The sequence below is a fragment of the Protopterus annectens genome, chromosome 5.part0 (genome assembly GCF_019279795.1).
Source record: "Protopterus annectens isolate FY-2018-M chromosome 5.part0, PAN1.0, whole genome shotgun sequence".
In the NCBI taxonomy this organism is placed as follows: Eukaryota; Metazoa; Chordata; order Ceratodontiformes; family Protopteridae; genus Protopterus; species Protopterus annectens.
This window is the reverse complement of record NC_056735.1, coordinates 860,683,466-860,702,883: the sequence shown is the minus strand read 5'-3', so window position 1 is coordinate 860,702,883 and position 19,418 is coordinate 860,683,466. Positions and strand designations below refer to the sequence as shown.

Below are 19,418 nucleotides of genomic sequence, written 5' to 3'. Positions count from 1 at the left end.
AAAGAAAAAGGCTGTTTCAAAAAATAGTAGTGTTAGAAGACAGCATACATAGATAAAACCTGAGATTTTATGCTGTACCAGATAAACTGTAAGGAGCAGAGTGTATCAATTGGACTGGTGTAACATAGCAGGATTTGTTAATTGATAGGGTACATCGATAATCTGCTTCAAAGCTGGCCATGAGAAAGCAGCCAAGACCTATATTTAGTAAGTATGCAGTCATACCATCAGGAGGAGTTGATCCTGACAAAACTGTAGCAGAAGGAGAAAGTATTAAAAGCTGGTGACAGTAGAATGTTTTTGAAAAAATATTATTCACTGTATACTAGGCAGAAGAGTAGCACATTTATCCTAGGAGTTGGGGGTTATTGAGAGTCAGGCTTGACATTCAAGCTGCTGTATCCAGTTGTCTTCAGAGTACTTTTCTTGAGGACTTAAATACGTTTTGATGCAAAACAGGCTAAGCAGGAAATTTACCCAACAAAAAAGTAAACCAGCAAGCAGAGAGGGACTCTTCTTCTCATTCTTCTGACATTAAAGCTCCAAAGGATACTGCTTGAGAGACAAAAAAAAAAAAAAAACAGCAGTTGATTACAAGAATCCTAAGTATCTTGGACTTGTGCCATTATTGATAAAGAGTAGACAGAGGTGATCAGAAAGGACAGTATCACTAAAACTAGTGAAGTAAAGTATTAGTCACATTTGTGAAATATGGCTTTGCAAGGAAAAGTGGCTGAGAAAAGACGGGACTTTGTTCACTTTGTTAAACTTATGAATAGACTGTAAAGCACATACCCCACATTATGTCATTAATGTTTAGAAGGACAATAAAGAGAAAAAAGAAGTAACTAAGTAAAATAATATTCTTACTATTTGTTTAAAACATTTCATTATATAAACTACACTATTGTATTGTAAGTCCGTTTTATGTACTACTCAGGAGTATTTTAAATGTGGGGAGAGTCTTTCCAATGACTGTTGTATGTATTAAAAATATTGTAGTAAACATGTATTTTATGTTTATTTATTTGTCTTTGTTGACTGTGAAAGTCTGACTGGGTAGAAACCCTTTTTCAGTGGAAGTTGGAAGAAAAACTCTAAATGTGTTTACATACAGTGTTGCATGGTATTTAAAGACATTCTTACAAGTTCCATACAATGTTACATTTTTTTCACGATATAGTAGTCAGTACAATCTATGCATCTGTGAGTCAGCAGATATAATTGATATTGTTTACATAATTCTGAGTAGCATCCGCATTGTTTTTATTTAAAATAAAAAGCTACAGTAAACTGAATGAATAGTCCACTGAGTCTTGATATATGAAAACTTATGGCAAAAAATAAGACCGTGAACCAAACCATGGCATAAATTATACATAGCTCTTCAGCAGAAAATAGTCCCAACTGGTAAACTGGTAAAACTAAAGCAAGTTTATTGTGAGCGCTTTCGCAGTAACATCTGCTTCATCAGACCCAAACCACTGCATAAATTATATGTAGCTCTTCAGCAGAAAATAGTCTAAACTGGTAAAACTAAAGCAAGTTTATTGTGAGTGCTTTCGCTTCGTCTGATTAAGCCCTAGATGTTACTGTGAAGGCGCTCACAATAAACCTACTTTAGTTTTACCAGTTTACCAGTTTGGACTATGTTCTGCTAAAGAGCTATGTATGGTTATAATTTATGCTGTGGTTTGGTTCACAGTCTTATTTTTTTAACATAGTTTATTATGATAAGGTACAAAATAGCTGGATAGACGGTAGCTTTAAAAGTAACTTGAGTTGTAGTAGACAACTTTGCTTTTGGACTCGAAGTGGTAGTAAAACAAAGGTATGAATGCAGCATTTGGGTGAAAAGAAATAGGTGAAGGATAGGAAGAAAAACAGAAGACACAGGAGAGAGTTAGGAAGTGGATTGTGACTTGGGTAGCAGTCTGTTAGTTATGTGCTGATGAGAAGTGAGAGGAATGGGGGAAAGTGTTAGGTGCACAGTGGAAGATGAAAATATATGAAGAGAAGTGGAGAATAATTAGAGGATGTAGACATTATCTTAGTTGACATGAGTTTAGAGAAATTTTATGGAGTTGGTAGGATAGATATCAGTGGACTTGACCAGGATTAGAACATGATCAGAGCGAGTTTGTATTTAGGTGCTGTCTGAGTTTTGAAATTTGATAACTTGTATGTCAGTTTAATTGGGTTAGGGATATAGTTCCAAAGTTTTGAGACTGAATTATAGTATAGAGAATCTCAAGCGTTGTTATTGGATTTGGTTATTAGCAAAAGGAATTTGTTATTCAATCTTAGGAGTCTGCTACAGGAGTAGGATTGGAGTGTATTTTGTAGTGTAGTGTATTTTGCTGTCATTTTAAGTTTTGAGTAGTAACCAGTTGGGAAAATATTTGGTAATGGGGTAATTCATGCCAGTTTAATTTTTTTAGTGCAGTTCAGTGGTGGGTCATCTCTGGGTATTCGTGGTATACTTGGCTATATTATTGTTGTATTTCTATTTTTAATTTATCCATTTTGTTCACATTATTAAGCATTGAAGAGGCTTACAGTAGAGTTGTAAGCAGGTAAGTTCTGGCTGTGTATTGCCTAGTACAGTCAGCAATATATGGTTTAGCCCTGTAGAGGGACTGTAGTTTCATTTGCTTTTTTAATTTGAGATAGTTGATCAGTTTTAGTTTTCCATCAATTACTATACCTTCTAATTTAGTTTGGGAGACAGTTTCTGTTTTTGAGTTTGATGAGTAGGAGGATTTTAGTGCGGTACATTTCTTGACAGTAAAAAGCATTAATTTAATTTTGTTAGGACTGTGGAGTAGATGGAATTCAATTAGCCAGGATTCAGTTGCAGTGAAAAAGAGGTGATTCCTTGAAGTTTTTGAAGGGGTTGTGCAGAACAGATGAGTATTAAATCATCTGTGTATTGTGCATTGGTGGTAAGGACGGTTGGAGTACGCAATTTATTTGTAAAGATGTTGAACAGGGGTGGTGTCAGAAATGATCCCTGTGGTACTCCCACAGTGACTAGTAAGAATGGGGAAAATTCCTACTGCTGCTGTTTGATAACTTGTATGCTAGATGGGTAGCTATGGCAACATGGTAGGGGTGAATGATGTAAAACTAAGGCTGGGTACTTCAGAGAGGAGTTTTTAATGAGGGACAGTGTTGAAAGCTTTCAGCAGGTCTATGAGGAGGGGAAGAGAATAAGTTGCCTTCATTTCTATTTTGATTGATGGTACAGGTGAAGCTAAAGAGGATGGTTGTAGTATTGTGAGTAGGATGGATACCATGTTGTGTATTTGCTAGAAGGTTGTTGTTGATAAGACAGGTAATACATTGGGTATGCATACATTTTCCTAGTATTTTAGATGGGGGAATAAGATTGATACAGGTCTGTCATTTGAGAATTCAGTTGAGCTTCTACCCTTGTGTAAGATAATTACGTAATACTTTTTTTCCATATGGCAGAGGCATGCTTTTCTGTTATTGAGCAGTTTTTGTTGATATAGCAGTAGTGTAGGTGAGAACATGTGCTGGTAGTTTTAGATAGATTATGTATCGATAGCTGGTGTAGCTGGTTTTAGATTGCAATATTTGTATTGTGTAGATTTGGGCAATTTTAAAGGGCAAACATGTCAGTGTTATTTATTAGATATCTGGCAGAGAAGAGGGGTCTATGTATTTTATTTGATTAGTGATAGAATAGATGTATAATCACTCTGCAAGAAAGTCTTCAGGAACACATGGTATTCCTGTGAAAGTTTGGAAATTAAGAGGGAAAAAAGTGATAAAGATCTGAAATTTTAGTTAAAGGTGTTTTTAAAGGAAAGGAAGCACCATAATCTTGGAAGAAATCTGTGGTGGCTGTATTAACCATAGGTAGTAAAGACCTATCAGACCCAGCTTCATATAGGCCCATTTCATTTTTAAATCATGATTTTGAACTCTTTGTCTGTAGTAGCTAAAAGGATAACAGACGTGTTGCCAGAGTTGATATATATGAATCATTCTGGTTTTCTGGAGTGGAGGCAAACATTTGACAACGTTAATAGGAAAATCATGATCCAGAGGGGAAACAGAATGTAAAACAATACCACTGTTATTGCTGGGCCTTGATGCAGAGAAAGCATTTGATGGAATAAGCTAGGATTTTATGAGTAGGTACATTCCCTGATACGATACTAAGATTAATTAGGAGGTTATATGAAGAATCTGAGGCAAGAAACAAGGAGAGACTGGGATTTTGGCATGTAGATCTTTGAGGAGAATAACAGTAATTATACAGAATATTATATTCATGAAGTAGCAGAAACTATTCCAAGAACTAAGCCAACACGGAAATGGAGGAAGGAGATTCTGCCAATAGGAATGACTGCAATTAGGGATACAGATAATAGTTGAGAGGTGGCTGGAATTTATTGGAGAAAACTGGCAAAGGAACCCGGGTATTGGGAGTAAATAACTAGAGAGGGAAAGGTAACAATGGGAAGATGCAAAGAATTGATTTGGACTGCAGATTAGAGATTGCCTTCCCTGTCAAGGACTGATATCATAGTATATGCAACGAGATAGAAATAGGGGGATCCTAACCGAAAGGTCAGCATTGGTACAGTCTTTAGTAGAATCTAGGACAGAAGCTGCCGTTAAAAAAAGAATAATTAGTAGAGCATATAAAATATTGGGTTTACCTTTATAATGTTGTCGATTTGGCCTGTTGGGTGAACTGAAATGCCGAATTCTGGATGTCGAACATCGCCGAAGTTCGAAACTCAAGAAATCAAACAGCAGATTCACTGAGTTTCGAACTCCACCGTAGAACACACAACGTAATGCATGGGGGCAAGCCCCCCCTGCACCCCCTACTTTAATATTCTAACTCTGAGATCGCACTACAGTGGGGAAAGGGACCATTACTCGATCACCACTATAGTGCAATCCGCACCCAAAATGCCAAATCTGCTATGAGCGAATGTCACTGTGCATTCGCTCATTGCACATTAGATGCATTTTTTTTCGACTTTTCAAAAACTGGAAAACGTCCTTCGGACTTTTTACTTTCACACATGTGCAGTACGCACATATAAAGGTAAACCAAATATTGCATGATAACTGTAATAATCAATCAGAGGAGGCTAGAAAGGATTAGGAAGAGAGATTGGATGAGCAATTCACAAAGAAACAATGAGGGGGATATATATATATATATATATATATATATATATATATATATATATATATATATATATGTATGTCTCTCAAATATGCTTCAAAATCTAAAAGGTTTAGCATTTTTGCTTGGAAATGTTTCCATAGGGTTTTTTATAACCCAACTAGACTCCAGAGAATTTTTACTCCGGTAGACAGCAAATGTTGGAGGTGTGGTGGGGAGTTTGGTATCTACTTCTCTGAAGTACAGGCTAACACAGAAGGTCTTTGGCTAACTAAATTCGCAGATGACTGCAAACTAGGAGCCATAATTGAAACTCCTAACGATGTGGACATCCTACAAAAAGGCCTCATTGAGACAGATGCCGGTGTCAAAGACATGGTCTCAAGCTCAATGCCAAAAAGTGCATTGTCATCCCCTTTGGTAAAAATTCTGTACCCATGAACTACCACATAGGCGGTAGTCTACTTAACACCAAAAGTGTGATAAGAGACCTTGGGACACAGGTGAACAGTAGTCTCTCCTTTGATAATCACATCGCCAAAGTGGTCAGGAAATCCTTCTACATGGCACACCTCATCACAAAAGGTTTCTCATCCAGAAAAAAAAGAGGTCATTGTTCCCCTCTACTCATCACTCATTAGACCCATTATAGAGTACAATGCCCCTTTTGGTATGTACTTCACAAGACATCTACAACAACTGGAAAGGCATAAAAATACCTCACAAAGAGGATTACTGGCCTCAAACAGATGCCTTACACAGACCATCTCAAAAAACTCCAGCTTTACTCCATCACATATCGCCTACTCAGAGGCAATCTCTGCCTAACATACAAAGCTATTTCAAACCCAGAGCTGTTGGACATGCTCCACTTAAAGAAATCCCACTTCCTCCGAGCTACACGCTCTAGGGACCTAAACCTTGTCACCACAATAAACAGAACATGCTGGAGGGATAAATTCCTGTCCCAGAGACTTCCCATACTCTGGAACAGACTACCTGTCTATGTCAAACAGAGCTCCTCATTAGCACTCTTCAAGAAAACTCTTGATGATTGGATGGGTAATAGGAAATTCACCCCGGGGATCACTTCTGTGGTTCTGCTTGACAGGGGCACAGGAAAATAATTTTCTTGGGTGGCGAAAAGCCAGGGTATATTTTTGGCTAGGCTTGTATAGGCCCTAGGGCCAATAGCCTAGTACCTACCTATGATTGTGAACATATTTTCTGGGAGTGTAATGAGTTGGCAGACTTTAAATATTCTCTGCAGACTGCTATGTCAAACATAGTGGGTGAGCAAATTGGTGATAAATAATCGGAATTGCCTAGACATATTAAGGCCTTGCTGATTCTAATTATGGTGGCTCCCAAAAAAGTAATTACTAGAAAATGGAAATCAAAGTCTAAACCAACTGTACTTGAAGTAGTGACTATAGTAACAGAGATAAAACAGTTGAAATTTGGATCTTTAAAAAAAGGGTAGGAGCAAATTACATTGGAAAAAATGGGAATTGTAGGAACAATACATACAGGGGAGTAATGAATGAACTATGTAATGTTTGGCTGACAATGATTGGGTAGGTTATAAGTGATGTGTAAAGTTTGCAACTAGGATTATGTCAGTATGGTTTGTGATGTAAAATGCTTGCATTATGTCAGTATGGCTTGTTTTTATTTATATAAATGTATGACTGCCTTTGTCATAAGTGATAATTTGATAAAGATGTTTCTTGTTTAAAAAAAGTTGGCTTTATTTGCAAATGATGTTAATTTGTACTTGATAAAGTCAGAAAAGGACATTTTGGTGTTATGGAACATTTTGAGACAGTTTCAGGATATAAAATTAATGACGCTAAGGCAAAGACTATAGCCGTAAATTATGTACCCATTCTGTTAACCAGAACTCAAGCCACCGTCAAAAAAAAATCGAAGAAATACAGTACAATTTTCATGTGTTGCACTTTGTTTCCCCCACAGAAACATGTACCTTACATTTTTGCAGTTTGAGTTTTAAAAAGGAATAAATTCCCTCTCTCCCCAACCTGAGAAACACGTTAAACCAAACAAACAGTATAAGGTACATTATTAGTCAGGTTTATTTTTAATAGTAACTCTGAAGCAACCAGAAACTACAATTGTCCGGTATCTACCAATCCCCATGGGTGCCGGTTAACTGAGGGTTTTCTGTACCCAAATTTATGGGGGCATGATAAGCTGAAGTATTTAGGAATATAAATTAAAAAAAAGCCTTCTGTCATGGCAGCTAGGGATATGTGAAAAGAGACCAAACAAAAGTTAATAAAAAACCTGAGAAACTGGAAGATTTTTTATGAATATGAGTAGTAAGATACAAGCATTGAAAATGTCTTTACTCCCTTGAGTTTTATATGCAGGCCAGGCATATTTTTATCCACCAGAGAAACTTTAATGAAGAGTTGACCAAATTTATCTGGGAAAGAAAAAGAGCAAGGGTTAAGTGATGTAACTTGATCCTCCCAAAGGAACAAGGTCGCTTAAGATTACTTGATTTGAAGGGATATTTTAGAGGTGCGCAGTTAAGGCAGATATGTATAACACAAACAGAAGACTATAATTCATAGTGGAAAGGAATGAGAATGAAGCGTGGTAGTTCAGGTGATAAGGAGAGGGAGTGAGATTTAAATGCAGGTTCTTAAGGAGAATAACAACCATACAGAATATTGTATTCATAAAATTCTTAAAATTGCAGAAACTATTCTAATAAATAAGCCAACTTGGGAATGGAGAAAGGAGATTTTGCCAAGGTGGATGACTCCAAGTAGCGGTACTGAGAATAGGGAAGAATGGGCTGGAATTTACTGGAGAAAATTGACAAAAGAACCAAGGAATTAGGAGCAAATAGCTAGTCAGAGAAAGGTAATAGAGTGGGATGAAGACGTGAAGCTTGTACTGCAGGTTAGAGACTGCCTTCCCTTTCAGGCATCATTATCAGAATATAGGCAAAGAAAACGGGTAGGGGAGTTCTTGGTGAAAGATCTGCTCTAAGAGAGTTTTTAGTCAATTCTAGAACAGAAGCTGCTGTTGAAAAAAAGGATAATAAGCGTGATATATAAAATTGCATTATAAAAGTAAGAATCAGTAAGAGGAGGTTATAACTGATTGGGAAGAGATGGAAAAGCAGTTTACAAGGGAACAATGGAAGGACATTTGTATGACTCCCAGTTGTGCAACAAAGCCCACAATGTTTAGGATTTTTACTTGGAAGTATTTGCATGGGTATGCTTGGAGGTGTAATGGGGAAGAAAGAGGTATTTTCTGTGGCTGAAATGAGTTGGCGTATTTTAAAAATTCACTCTGTCCAAAATATTGAGAAAGCAAATGGCTGTAACTAAGGAAATGATTTCTTTGAGCTGGGACACAAGATCTGAATTGTGTCGACACTGTAAGGCATTAGGTTTAATTCATTTGGCTACTAAAAAAAAAAAACTAGAAAATGGAAATGCAAACCAACTATATTTGAAGTATTCACTGTTGTAAAAGAGTTAAAAAAAACTGGAAGAGGGATCTTTAGAAAATGGAGAGTGCAAATTTCATAGAAAAACAAAAAACACTGGCAGCCCAGAAACAAACTGAAGGAATGACTTTGGCGTAATAAATCTTTAATCAATGCTTTCTTCTGCATTTTAAATGATAGTTTAGTAAAGGTGTTGAAACAAACCAAAAAAACTGAAGGAGTGGAAGTTACAGAGGTGTTGGCTGCAACATTCATGGATTTGATCAATTCTGAGCCTTGTTTCTTCATCACCCTTACATGTTCATCTAAGAGTTTAGAAGTTGTAGGTGTAGGTCGGCTGAGTAAAACGATGACTTTTAACATGCATCCATGTGTACAGTTGTTAGTGGTAGTTTAATTAGCTCCGTTCCTCTGTGAGTTGTATAGTTTTGTTTCAGCAGCATTGATGTTGCCTAAGCTATTGTAGCCGATATTATTTTGTGTGCATTTTAAAATTTCAAAAGGATTTGATGTAATTTTACTAACTACAGTCTGTATCAAGCTGATGTGAACTAGTATGTTTGACTTTAAACCTTAAGTGGCCATAAATGTTGGTCCTCGAATGCTTGAGTGCATCAGTTCCATGTTTCTGTTTCCAGTGATAATACTTGTAATTGTCTGCATACCAGTAAACCTATTTCTTTACCCAAATAAAGAAATACCTATAATCCATCCCTGCACCCCTTAGTAGAAACAAGCTTGTCTTGGAGGATATGTATGGCATGACACAGGGTTACAACAGGAGACAGGGTAACTTAACAGAGGGAGAATACAACCTCTTGTTGGATCTAAGAAAAGACAAACAGAGTCGTGTCATGGTTCCAAATGGGGAGGGGGTAGTCCTATACAAAAGTTTAGATTATTTGAATGAGATGCAGAATTTACTTTTTCATGAGACTACCTATTTGGGTGTTTCTAGAAGTCAAATTAATAGTTCCTATTCTAGGATTGATTCATGTCGTGAGGAATATCTGCTGGATGGAAGAATTAATGTTGAAGCTATATGACTTTTTGTATAGAAGGGACCTTGTGATACCATTTTTTTTTTCGGTATACCCAAGATTCATAAAAATGTTTTGAAACCACCATTCAGGGCAGTTGTGGCAGCCAGGGGCTCTAAAATGTATCCTTTGGCTGTGTTAACAGATATTCATCATGTTACACTGCTGCAGTCATTACACTTGGGTTATCCTGCCATCAGGCGGTCCCGCAGTCGGCCAGTGTTCCAAAGTCTTGGTCCAGCGTCGGTTGCTGTCGCTTCTTCCCTGGCGTCAGTGCGCCAGGGGTATATAAGATGCAACCGACGCCATTTTCTTCAGTCTTTCTTGCCGCGCGGTGCCCGAAGCAGAAGCAGTTTGCAAGTGCCGGTCGGCCGACTCCTGAGATTTTCGAAGTCGAATTTCAGATCCGAAGTCTTCAATAAAGCGAAGTACCCCGTTGGGAAAACTTTTTTCTTTCCTCAGACCGATGTCAGAAAAAGTTAATAATTGTATTTCTTGTGGGAAGCAAATACCTCATAAGGACTTCCACTCTTACTGTATTCCATGCTAGGCCCTGATCACAACGTCACTAGTTGTCGGTTTTGTTCTAGATTTAACAAACGCACTATAAAAAGACGTTTTGATTTTGCTTTGCACTACTTTGGCCGAAGGTTCAATTATACTATGCCGTCGGATCAACCGACGACCTCAGTACCGAAAAAACGCAAAGACAAGGATAACGACAGGCATCCGAGGTCCAAATCTGACGACGAAACCTCTTCTAGGCCAGTCGCCGGTTCTCAGTGAGGCGCTTTCGCAGCCCCTGACGCCCGCTACCTCAGAGCCACAGACTGCTTTCGACTCTCATGTGAAGACAACTAGGCCTCTGGAAACTCAAGGTATTGGGCCTACGGAAACTAATCCCTCAGATGGGTCTGGAGCCGCTGAGCAGGCATCAGCTTCTGAGGGTGTTTTCAGACTTTCACAACTTACCATTAAAACAGCAGCCAAGGCAAAGGTACCATTAAAGACAAAGAAACAAGTATAGCGTTCTCCTGGACAGTCCTCCATGCCCAAGAAACAGATGCTTAAAATGGCCGAAGACCTCATTACTCTAATCAGGGGTTCCCATCCCCCTCCTGAGAAAAGGCCTAGGCAGGATACAGACTATGATTCCTCTGATCAGGTTTCCATTTCCTCTTCAGGCCAGGGATACTCTCTACCTCCCCTATGAGGACTCTGATGCTGAAGAATCTATCCCTTCAGCCTCTCCTCCTGAGGATTAGTCTTTTGGAGAAACTTTACATACCATGAGGGAGCATTTCCATTGGGAAAGTCAGGATTACTCAGAATCCAAGAAAAGGCTCAGGGATTTCCTTTTATTGCCTCAGCACAGGCCGCTGGCAATTCCGCTTGTGCTAGACATTGTGGATGATGTGTTCTCTGAATCCAGCTTATCTCCTGATTCTTTGCCCCCTGCTCCAGCCAAGCCAGACAGGTATTATAGAGTCCCTGACTCTCACAAGTTTCTTTACAAAAACCCTTCTGCTGATCCAGAAACTATTTCCCAGGGTCCAAAAGGGGTTAAGGCTTCCATTGCAAAAAATCCAGTACCCTCTGACAGAGATTCCAGAGCTTTGGATAGATGGGGGAAGAAAGTATACACTTCTGCAACTTAAGCAGTAAGAGCTTTAAATTTCCAGTTTCACATGCTTAAGTACCAACAATATTTAATGGCTCAGTTAAAACAGAAAATACTTGCAAACTCAGAAGCTCCAGATTGTGAAGAAATGCAAGATTTATTGCATGCAGTTGAACAGGTGGGAAAACATACTCTGCAATGTGGTTTTGATTCTTTAGAGGCCTATTGTAGAGCCGCAGTTACAGGTTCTGTGATTCGAAGACATGCTTGGTTAAAAGAACAGAGTTTACCTGATCATGTTAAGGCAAAATTATTGGATGCTCCTTTACAGCATGATACCTTGTTTGGTGTTAAAGAAAATGGAGGATAAAGCTAAATCTATGCAAACAGTCAAGGATTTCTCACAGGTACAGCCACCTCGGTTTAGCAGAAATTGGCCAACAAAGAATTGGTCCTTTCCAGTGTCAGACAGGCCACAGAGAGGCAGATACAGACGCCCAAGAGGCAGATCTCAACCACAAGGCTCAAACAGACAACGACAGTGGGGCACCTCAACCCCAAAAGGAGGTGAGAATAAGACTCAACCTTACAGGAAACAGTCACAATGACTTTCCCCTTCGTACGCCAAGCATGTCCCTTTTGGAAGCCCCCTTAGGGGGAAAACTAGCACTTTTTTCTCAAAACTGGCAAACAGTCACCCAAGACAAATGGGTTCTGAATAGTGTGTCTCAAGGTTACAGGTTCCAGTTACATACTTTACCAAGGCAAAAAGGAATGCCAGACTTGCCACAAAATCAATGGGCAGAGGCACAAAAACAAATTTCTGCCCTCATGGACATGAGAGCTATTCAAAAAGTACCACAACAAGGACAAGGATTTTACTCAAGACTCTTCCTGGTCCCCAGAAAGGACAAGGCCTGGAGGCCCATACTAGACCTTTCAATTCTGAATACTTACCTGGATATTCCAAAATTCAAAATGTTGACATTACAGCAGCTTCTACCCATGCTGGGCAAGAAGGCTTGGCTTGTTACTCTGGACCTCAAAGAGGCATACCTGCATGTCCCTATCAGACAAAACTGCAGAAGATACCTCAGATTCAAACTTGGTACAATGCACTACCAATTTTCTGGACTGCCCTTTGGCTTATCTACTGCGCCCAGGGTCTTCACAAAGTGCCTGGCACCAGTAATTGCATTTTGCAGACAAAAACAAATTAAAATATATCCATACCTGGACGACTGCCTCATTCAAGCAGAGACAAAGGACATTCTTCTACAGCATCTGGTATTTGTAAAAAGGTTGCTAATTTATCTAGGGTACACAGTAAACGAAAAGAAGTCAAACCTAGTGCCCTCGCAACAGATTATATTCCTGGGTGCCAGCTTAAATACAACAGCCCAGATGGCTTACCTCACGCCAGACAAACAAGTTTAACTAACTCAATATTTTCAATTACTGGCAAAAAAGTCCCATCTCCCTACAAGAAAAATTCTGCAGGCCCTGGGATTCATGGCATCCTGCATACTACTAATACCATATGTCAGACTGCATATGAGGAAATTACAATGGCACCTAAAAAGTGTTTGGACTCAACACTCTCACACTTTAGAAGCAGTAATACCAATGATTCCTTGCCTACAACAGGAGTTTCGATGGTGGGCACAGGCATGTCATCTAAACAAGTGTCAGCCTTTTATCCAACCCACAGCCAGGCAAACTCTAACAACATATGCTTCGGATTACGCCTGGGGAGCACACATGGTAGGAAAATGCATTCAGAGCAAGTGGACCACAGACCAGATGCATCTTCACATCAATCAAAAGGAGATGTTGGCTGTTCAAAATGCCCTAACAGCTTTCAAAGACCTCTTGCAACCAGGACAATTATTACTAAAGACAGACAACACCACAGTAATGTGGTACATAAACAAGCAAGGGGGCACTCATTCTTATCCCCTAAGCAGGCAAGCCATGACCTTGTGGAACACAGCTCTAATGTATCAAGTTCACTTGCAAGCACAATTCCTGCCAGGAAAGAAAAATACTCTGGCAGACGATCTAAGCAGAAATATCATGGACCCTCACGAATGGAAATTGAATCCACAAATCTTCAGCATGGTAATGCAGAAATGGGGATGCCCAGACATAGATCTTTTTGCCTCCCCATTGAATTACCAACTACAAAAATTTTGCACAAGGACTTATCACAAACAAGCATGGAAAGTGGATGCTCTTTTGTTCAGCTAGAAAAACCTAAATGTTTATGCCTTCCTGCCACTGCCTCTCCTTTCAAAGGTACTCCTAAAAGCCAGACAAGAAAAAACGCAGATGATCCTGATTGCTCCAGACTGGCCATGCCAGCACTGGTGCCCTATCTTAAGGAACTTGGCTCAAGGCCCACCATGGATTTTGCCTCAAATTCCACACCTTCTGACTCAACAAAACAATCAGATCCTGCACGGTCAGCTCAAAACCCTAAACCTGGCTGCATGGCAGATACATAAGTCAAACAGGCAACACCTCTCTCTAAAGCTGTTATGGATGTCATTTTGGAGGCCAGGAGGCCTAGCACCAGGAAAGCTTACTCAGAAAAATGGAAGAGATTCTGCGCCTGGAACCAGACTCAAAGCCTTGACTCTCTTGTTCCAAACATTCTTCAGATTTTACAATACTTAACTGAGATGCTGGACAGAGACCTATCCTTCTCTTCAATTAAGATCCACGCCTTTGCCATTTCAGCACATTATAACATGGATCCTCTTTTATTCTCTCATCCCTTGCTAAAGCAGTACCTCAGAGGGGCTAAAAACATAAGACCGTCCCGCAGAGCACCAACACTAACTTGGGACCTCAATTTCGTTTTGGAAAAACTGATCCTACCACCTTTTAGCCAGCCAATACAGCCGATCTAAAATTTTTATCATGGAAAACAGCTCTGCTCCTGGCAGTAACTTCAGCACGAAGAGCCTCAGAGCTACAGGCATTAATGGCAGTGGAACCTTTTATAATTTTTCATCAGGACAGGGTTTCTTTAAGGACAAACCCCACCTTTATGCCAAAGGTGATATCTAGTGTGGCTCTTAACCAAACCATCCATTTGCCAACGTTTTATCCAAACCCCCAGAATAAAGGGGAGAAACTTCTGCATTCTTTGGACATACACAGGCAGCTACGCTTCTACTTGGACAAAACAAAAGCTTTCAGGAAAACTGAGCAACTGTTTGTAGCATATGCTGCAGGATCACAGGGCAAGGCTATCTCAAAGCAGACTATATCCAAATGGATAGGACAACTGTATTCATTACTGCTACACACAGCATGGAAAATCAGTCCCAAATACCATTAGGCCACATTCCACCAGGGCAGCAGCCACTTCAACAGCCTTTTTCAGAGGAGTACCTACCAAAGAAATTTTGGAGGCTGCAACTTGGAGTTCAGTGCACACCTTTACCAAGCATTACCATCTGCCTCTTTACTCTAAATCCAGAGCAGGATTTGCCACTGCAGTTCTGCAGGGCCTCAGGGCCTCATAGTCAATCCTAACTCTTTATAGACCAGCCACCCAACCTTAGCTTTGGGATTCTACCCAAGTGTAATGACTGCAGCAGTGTAACATGATGAACATAGTACAGTTTTGTACCTACCATAAATGTAGATCTTCGAGTGTTCACACTGCTGCAGTCCAGGTTACCCTCCCTCCATCCCCTCTGAACTAGCGGGATTTATCTATACCTTTCTATCCTATACAACCTTTGTGGTGTATTTGCTTGTAACTGAAGGTATTGTTTTTATTTTATATGTATATTTTTTATTAGCAGTATGTATTGCCTACCTATTGGGGGCACCTGACATCTGGGGCAAGAAAAACTGAAGAAAATGTCGTCGGCTGCATCTTATATACTCCTGGCGCACTGACATCAGGGAAGAAGCGACAGCAACTGACACCGGACCAAGACTTTGGAACTCTGGCCGACTGCGGGACCGCCTGACGGCAGGATAACCCAAGTGTAATAACTGTAGCAGTGTGAACACTCGAACGTCTACATTTATGGTAGGTACAAAACTGTACTATTCCTGTGTACAACATGTTATTTATTTATTTATTTATTTATTTGCATTTGGTAACCAGGAAAGTCCACTGGACTGAAATGAGCCCATTTTCAGTAGAGGCCCGGGGAGAAAAGCTCCAAAAAAAAAAGTACATAATTAAAGATACCATGTGATTGATGAGACCCCTCACTTAGTAAAGGATTCTTGGGAATTTTTAGGTTTAATAAAAAAAGAGTTATGGACAGAGAATATTATCTTTTTAACAGTAGATGTTAAAGATTTGTTCACCAGTATTCCCAAGGGAGAGGGTCTCATGTTGTTTGAACAGGTGTTATTTCAGGAATCTGAACTGGAACATGGCATGGCTACACTGGTCTGTGAGATGATGAGCATGGTCTTAGACAGTAATTTTTTTATGGTTTGAGGGAGAGTACTATCAAAAGATCAGGGGTGTAGCCATGGGGGCAGTGTGTTCGTCTGTGTATGCTAACTTGGTCCTTCTGTGTTGGGATAATCAGTATGTATTAAATTGTCCTTTTTGGGGTATTGTCAAGTTATATGTACGTTATTTGGATGACATTTTTATCCTCTGGTAGGGTAGTGAGTCTGAGATTCCTAGGTTTATTCAGTATTTGAATTCCAGTATGGATTTTTTGAATTTCACATATCAGTATGACACCAAAGGTATAAATTACTTGGATACTTATATTTCAAAAGGAATTGATGCTTTTAGATAAAAAAAATATATAGAAAGGACACTTTTTGCAATGCATATTTGCATTTTCAAAGTAACCACCCCATGGGACAAAGAGAAGTATTGTTAAGGGTCAGGCCATGAGAGTGGCCCGTATGACTTCGCATTTAAAGGATTTGGGCCCTGAACTAGAAAAGGTTTCCAGTATGTTCCAAGGTAGGGGATACCCCAAATATTTAGTAGAAGAAATTTTGAATTAAGTATATATGAAATGAGGTGTTTTTTATAAACCACCCCTGGGGGGTGGGTTTCACTATAAGTGTAAACCATTCCAGGGATGGTCTTCAGACCAGAAATGTTAAAAAAACTTGTGTATTGCAATATAATTGAAATACCAATAGTATAAAAAAAGTGATGGACTCGAGCTGGAATATTTTTAGAACAAACAGGGAAATTTTCAACAAAGTGGGAGAGAAACCAACATTTGCTAACAGTATGGGTCTAAACCTGAAAAAACTTTTTGAAATGAAAATAGATGGGATTCAGGTGGTAGGTTTAGGCACTAGACTATGTGGGATGTGTGCACAATGCCCATACATTAGCAAGCAGAGTAATATGGTTTTGCACAATAATTTGAAAAGTAAAATTACATTTAAGGGAAGGGAAATTGTAATACTACTGGATTAGTTTATTTGGCAATATGTGTGTCATGTACTCACTATTATCTGGGGAAAAACAGAACGTTTGTTAAAAAACAGTGTGTATGAGCACAACAATGATATAAAAAATCATAAATTATGTAGTGCTTTGTACAAGCTTTCCCTGACTTGTACAGGGTTTGTGAAATTTCTGTTTGGAATATTGGACATTGTCAAAATGAACCCTAGGGGTGGAGATTGGAAGAATTTATTAAAGAAAGGAGAAACTCAGTGGCAGCTCAAGTTAGCTGCAGTGTTTCCACCTGGTCTGAATGAGACTGTTTCTATTGCTCCCATGTTGTTGGAAAGGGCTAATAGATTTTAGTAATATATATAATATGTAATTTAAAACATGATATATCTGTATGTGAATTTGGGTTTTATATTACTTTATATTAATTTTAGTAGGTAGATACTATATGTCCATATGTGAACTTTAGTAGGGTTTTTGAATGTATTCAAAATTTGATGACATGGTTTCTTTAATGTTATGTATAAAACGTTTTGGAATTAATGAGTTCAGTTATGATGTCATTAATTGAAAGTATTTATAATTGTTCATTGTTAGCTGGACGTTGTATTCTGGTGAAGTCTCTTACAGGAGATGAAAGTGCTTAATACTAATAAATTACTGGATTTTTATTCTTATTTCCTGAGTGCATTTTCTACAAGGATGGTATTTCAGTTGTCTTAGTGACATTTGTGTGGTTTTTACTTGGTGTGGTGTTCGTTTGTCTGCGTTGTTATTTTGCATTATTTTAACTGTTTTATTTACTTTTTCCAAAACAGGCTCAATGTCAGGAGGTCCGAAAAAGGAAAGAGTTAGAACTCCAAATCCTGACAGAAAATATTCGTTGTTGGGAAGGTGAAGACATCAAAACACTGGGTCATGTCATCTACATGTCCCAAGTCACAATACAGTGTGCTGGAAATGAGGTATTAACTACATACACTCTGTTTTGAGCAAACCAGTTTAAAAGAATGGAATTAAAACTGGGATCTTTGAATATAAAGGATGTGCATAATGGTTAGATCTATCTGAATTTTAATAATGCTATCATGTTTTCATTTATTCATGAATCACACACACCTTGTTTTTTTGTGGCTTATGGAAGTTAAATAGTGTTCCTTTGCACTACATTGTTAGCATTGTGTTATAACCAAGTTTTCTGGTTATAAAAGGCTAGACTCCATTGACTGGCTCATTCTCAGAAGCAGCTAGCTGAAAGGCGTATTTTTGTAATGAGTATCTACAGACCTTTTTGTGGCTTGTAGATCATATAAGGACTTGCCAGTTGACTTCCAATTGGTTCTCACTGGTAATTGCTGTCTCCATGGCTATCTTGAAATTGGGTGTTTGAGGCGTCTGTTATGTAGCAGGGAGTTTTGGCTGACACCCATACTGTCAGCACCATTCCAAATTAGATGTTCAGACCAAGGTTTGGACATGTTTTCCCCTTATGGTCTCTGCCAGAATTTCTGTTCTGTGGTTTGAAGTTTTGCTGTGCACTTTCTGCTGTTGATCTAATTGGATTGATTGTAAGAAAGTATCAGAAAGAAGCTACATTTGAGAGTTGATTGTCCGAATGTCGATTATCTGAAACGTCAGTTATCCAAATGCAGTCTTCCAAAGTTTTCGGGTAGGAAAAATAAAATCTGAATATGTAAGCATTATACATATTTGCTTGTGCATGTTTTTTGCGCCTGTACTACAATAAGATGCTGTAATGTTTTAGACTTAACAGTAAATTTGTTTTATTTTTCTTGTTTAATGCTCATCAAAAACATTTTAGACGTTTTTTTAATGTAGTTCAGTTATATGTTTGAACTACCCTAGGTCCTAATTAGTTCAGATAATCGACTCTGTACTGTACCTTTCAGGGAATTGTGAAGCGAAAAAAATAACTTTGACAATGTATTTCTCAGAATTTTGCAACATTTAATAGCTCTACTTAGTATTTTACTCCATTACAGAACAAGCTTACGTTTCTGGTTTTAGTGCTCATACTGTCAGCCTGTATAAAGTCATAAAGGCAGAAAGCTAGCACTGTGTCTATGGAGTTCAGTTGTTTGTGGGGCATGTTGATTTAATTCTGAAGTTTGACTGTTTTAAGCACTTCACTTCTGTCAGAGCACATAGTTAAGAAAGAGCACCTGAGGTAAATTTTTTTCTGATTGTTTATGTAGAAATAAAATTTTAAATGTTGTCTCCTCCTCGCACCAAAGTCTGTGTGTTTATTTTACTCCACTAGAGTGCTTTTCATGGTTGTAGCAGACCTAGTTGCATATGTTATAGAAAATATCTTAGGTGTTTGATTGCTCTGTTTTAATGAACATGGTGTTCTTTAGCTTGCTTAAACTGAAGTTGCCTCAGAAAATAATGGCAAATACTTTGAGCCAGTTGCAATTCAGTGCCAGATTATATTTCTGCTGCTGGATAAGATTTGAAAAAGAAAAGTGAAAACTTTTTAAAGATGAGATCCACTTTATTGCTGAGTTTAGTTATCTAGTCTGACGGGAAAAAAAATCTGTTCGTCCCCTCCCACATCAGTTGATTCTGAGCACAATAAAGATAAATGTAGGGAGGAAGAGGTTACATTCCTTGAGGGACCAATATTTTAGTGTTTTTTTGTAACTAAG

At 38.6% G+C, this 19,418-nt stretch overlaps 1 protein-coding gene across 4 annotated transcripts in view; it reads left to right on the top strand.

The window, feature by feature from the left end:
* The window catches only part of ARHGEF7 (Rho guanine nucleotide exchange factor 7), a 2,881,265-nt gene that overhangs the window by 1,916,657 nt on the left and 945,190 nt on the right, over positions 1 to 19,418 (top strand). For all 4 annotated transcript variants that reach the window (XM_044072654.1, XM_044072651.1, XM_044072652.1 and 1 more), the window contains one exon: positions 17,568 to 17,714. In XM_044072654.1, coding sequence (XP_043928589.1) covers positions 17,568 to 17,714 — 147 coding nt within the window. The remainder of the gene's footprint in view (positions 1 to 17,567; positions 17,715 to 19,418) is intronic.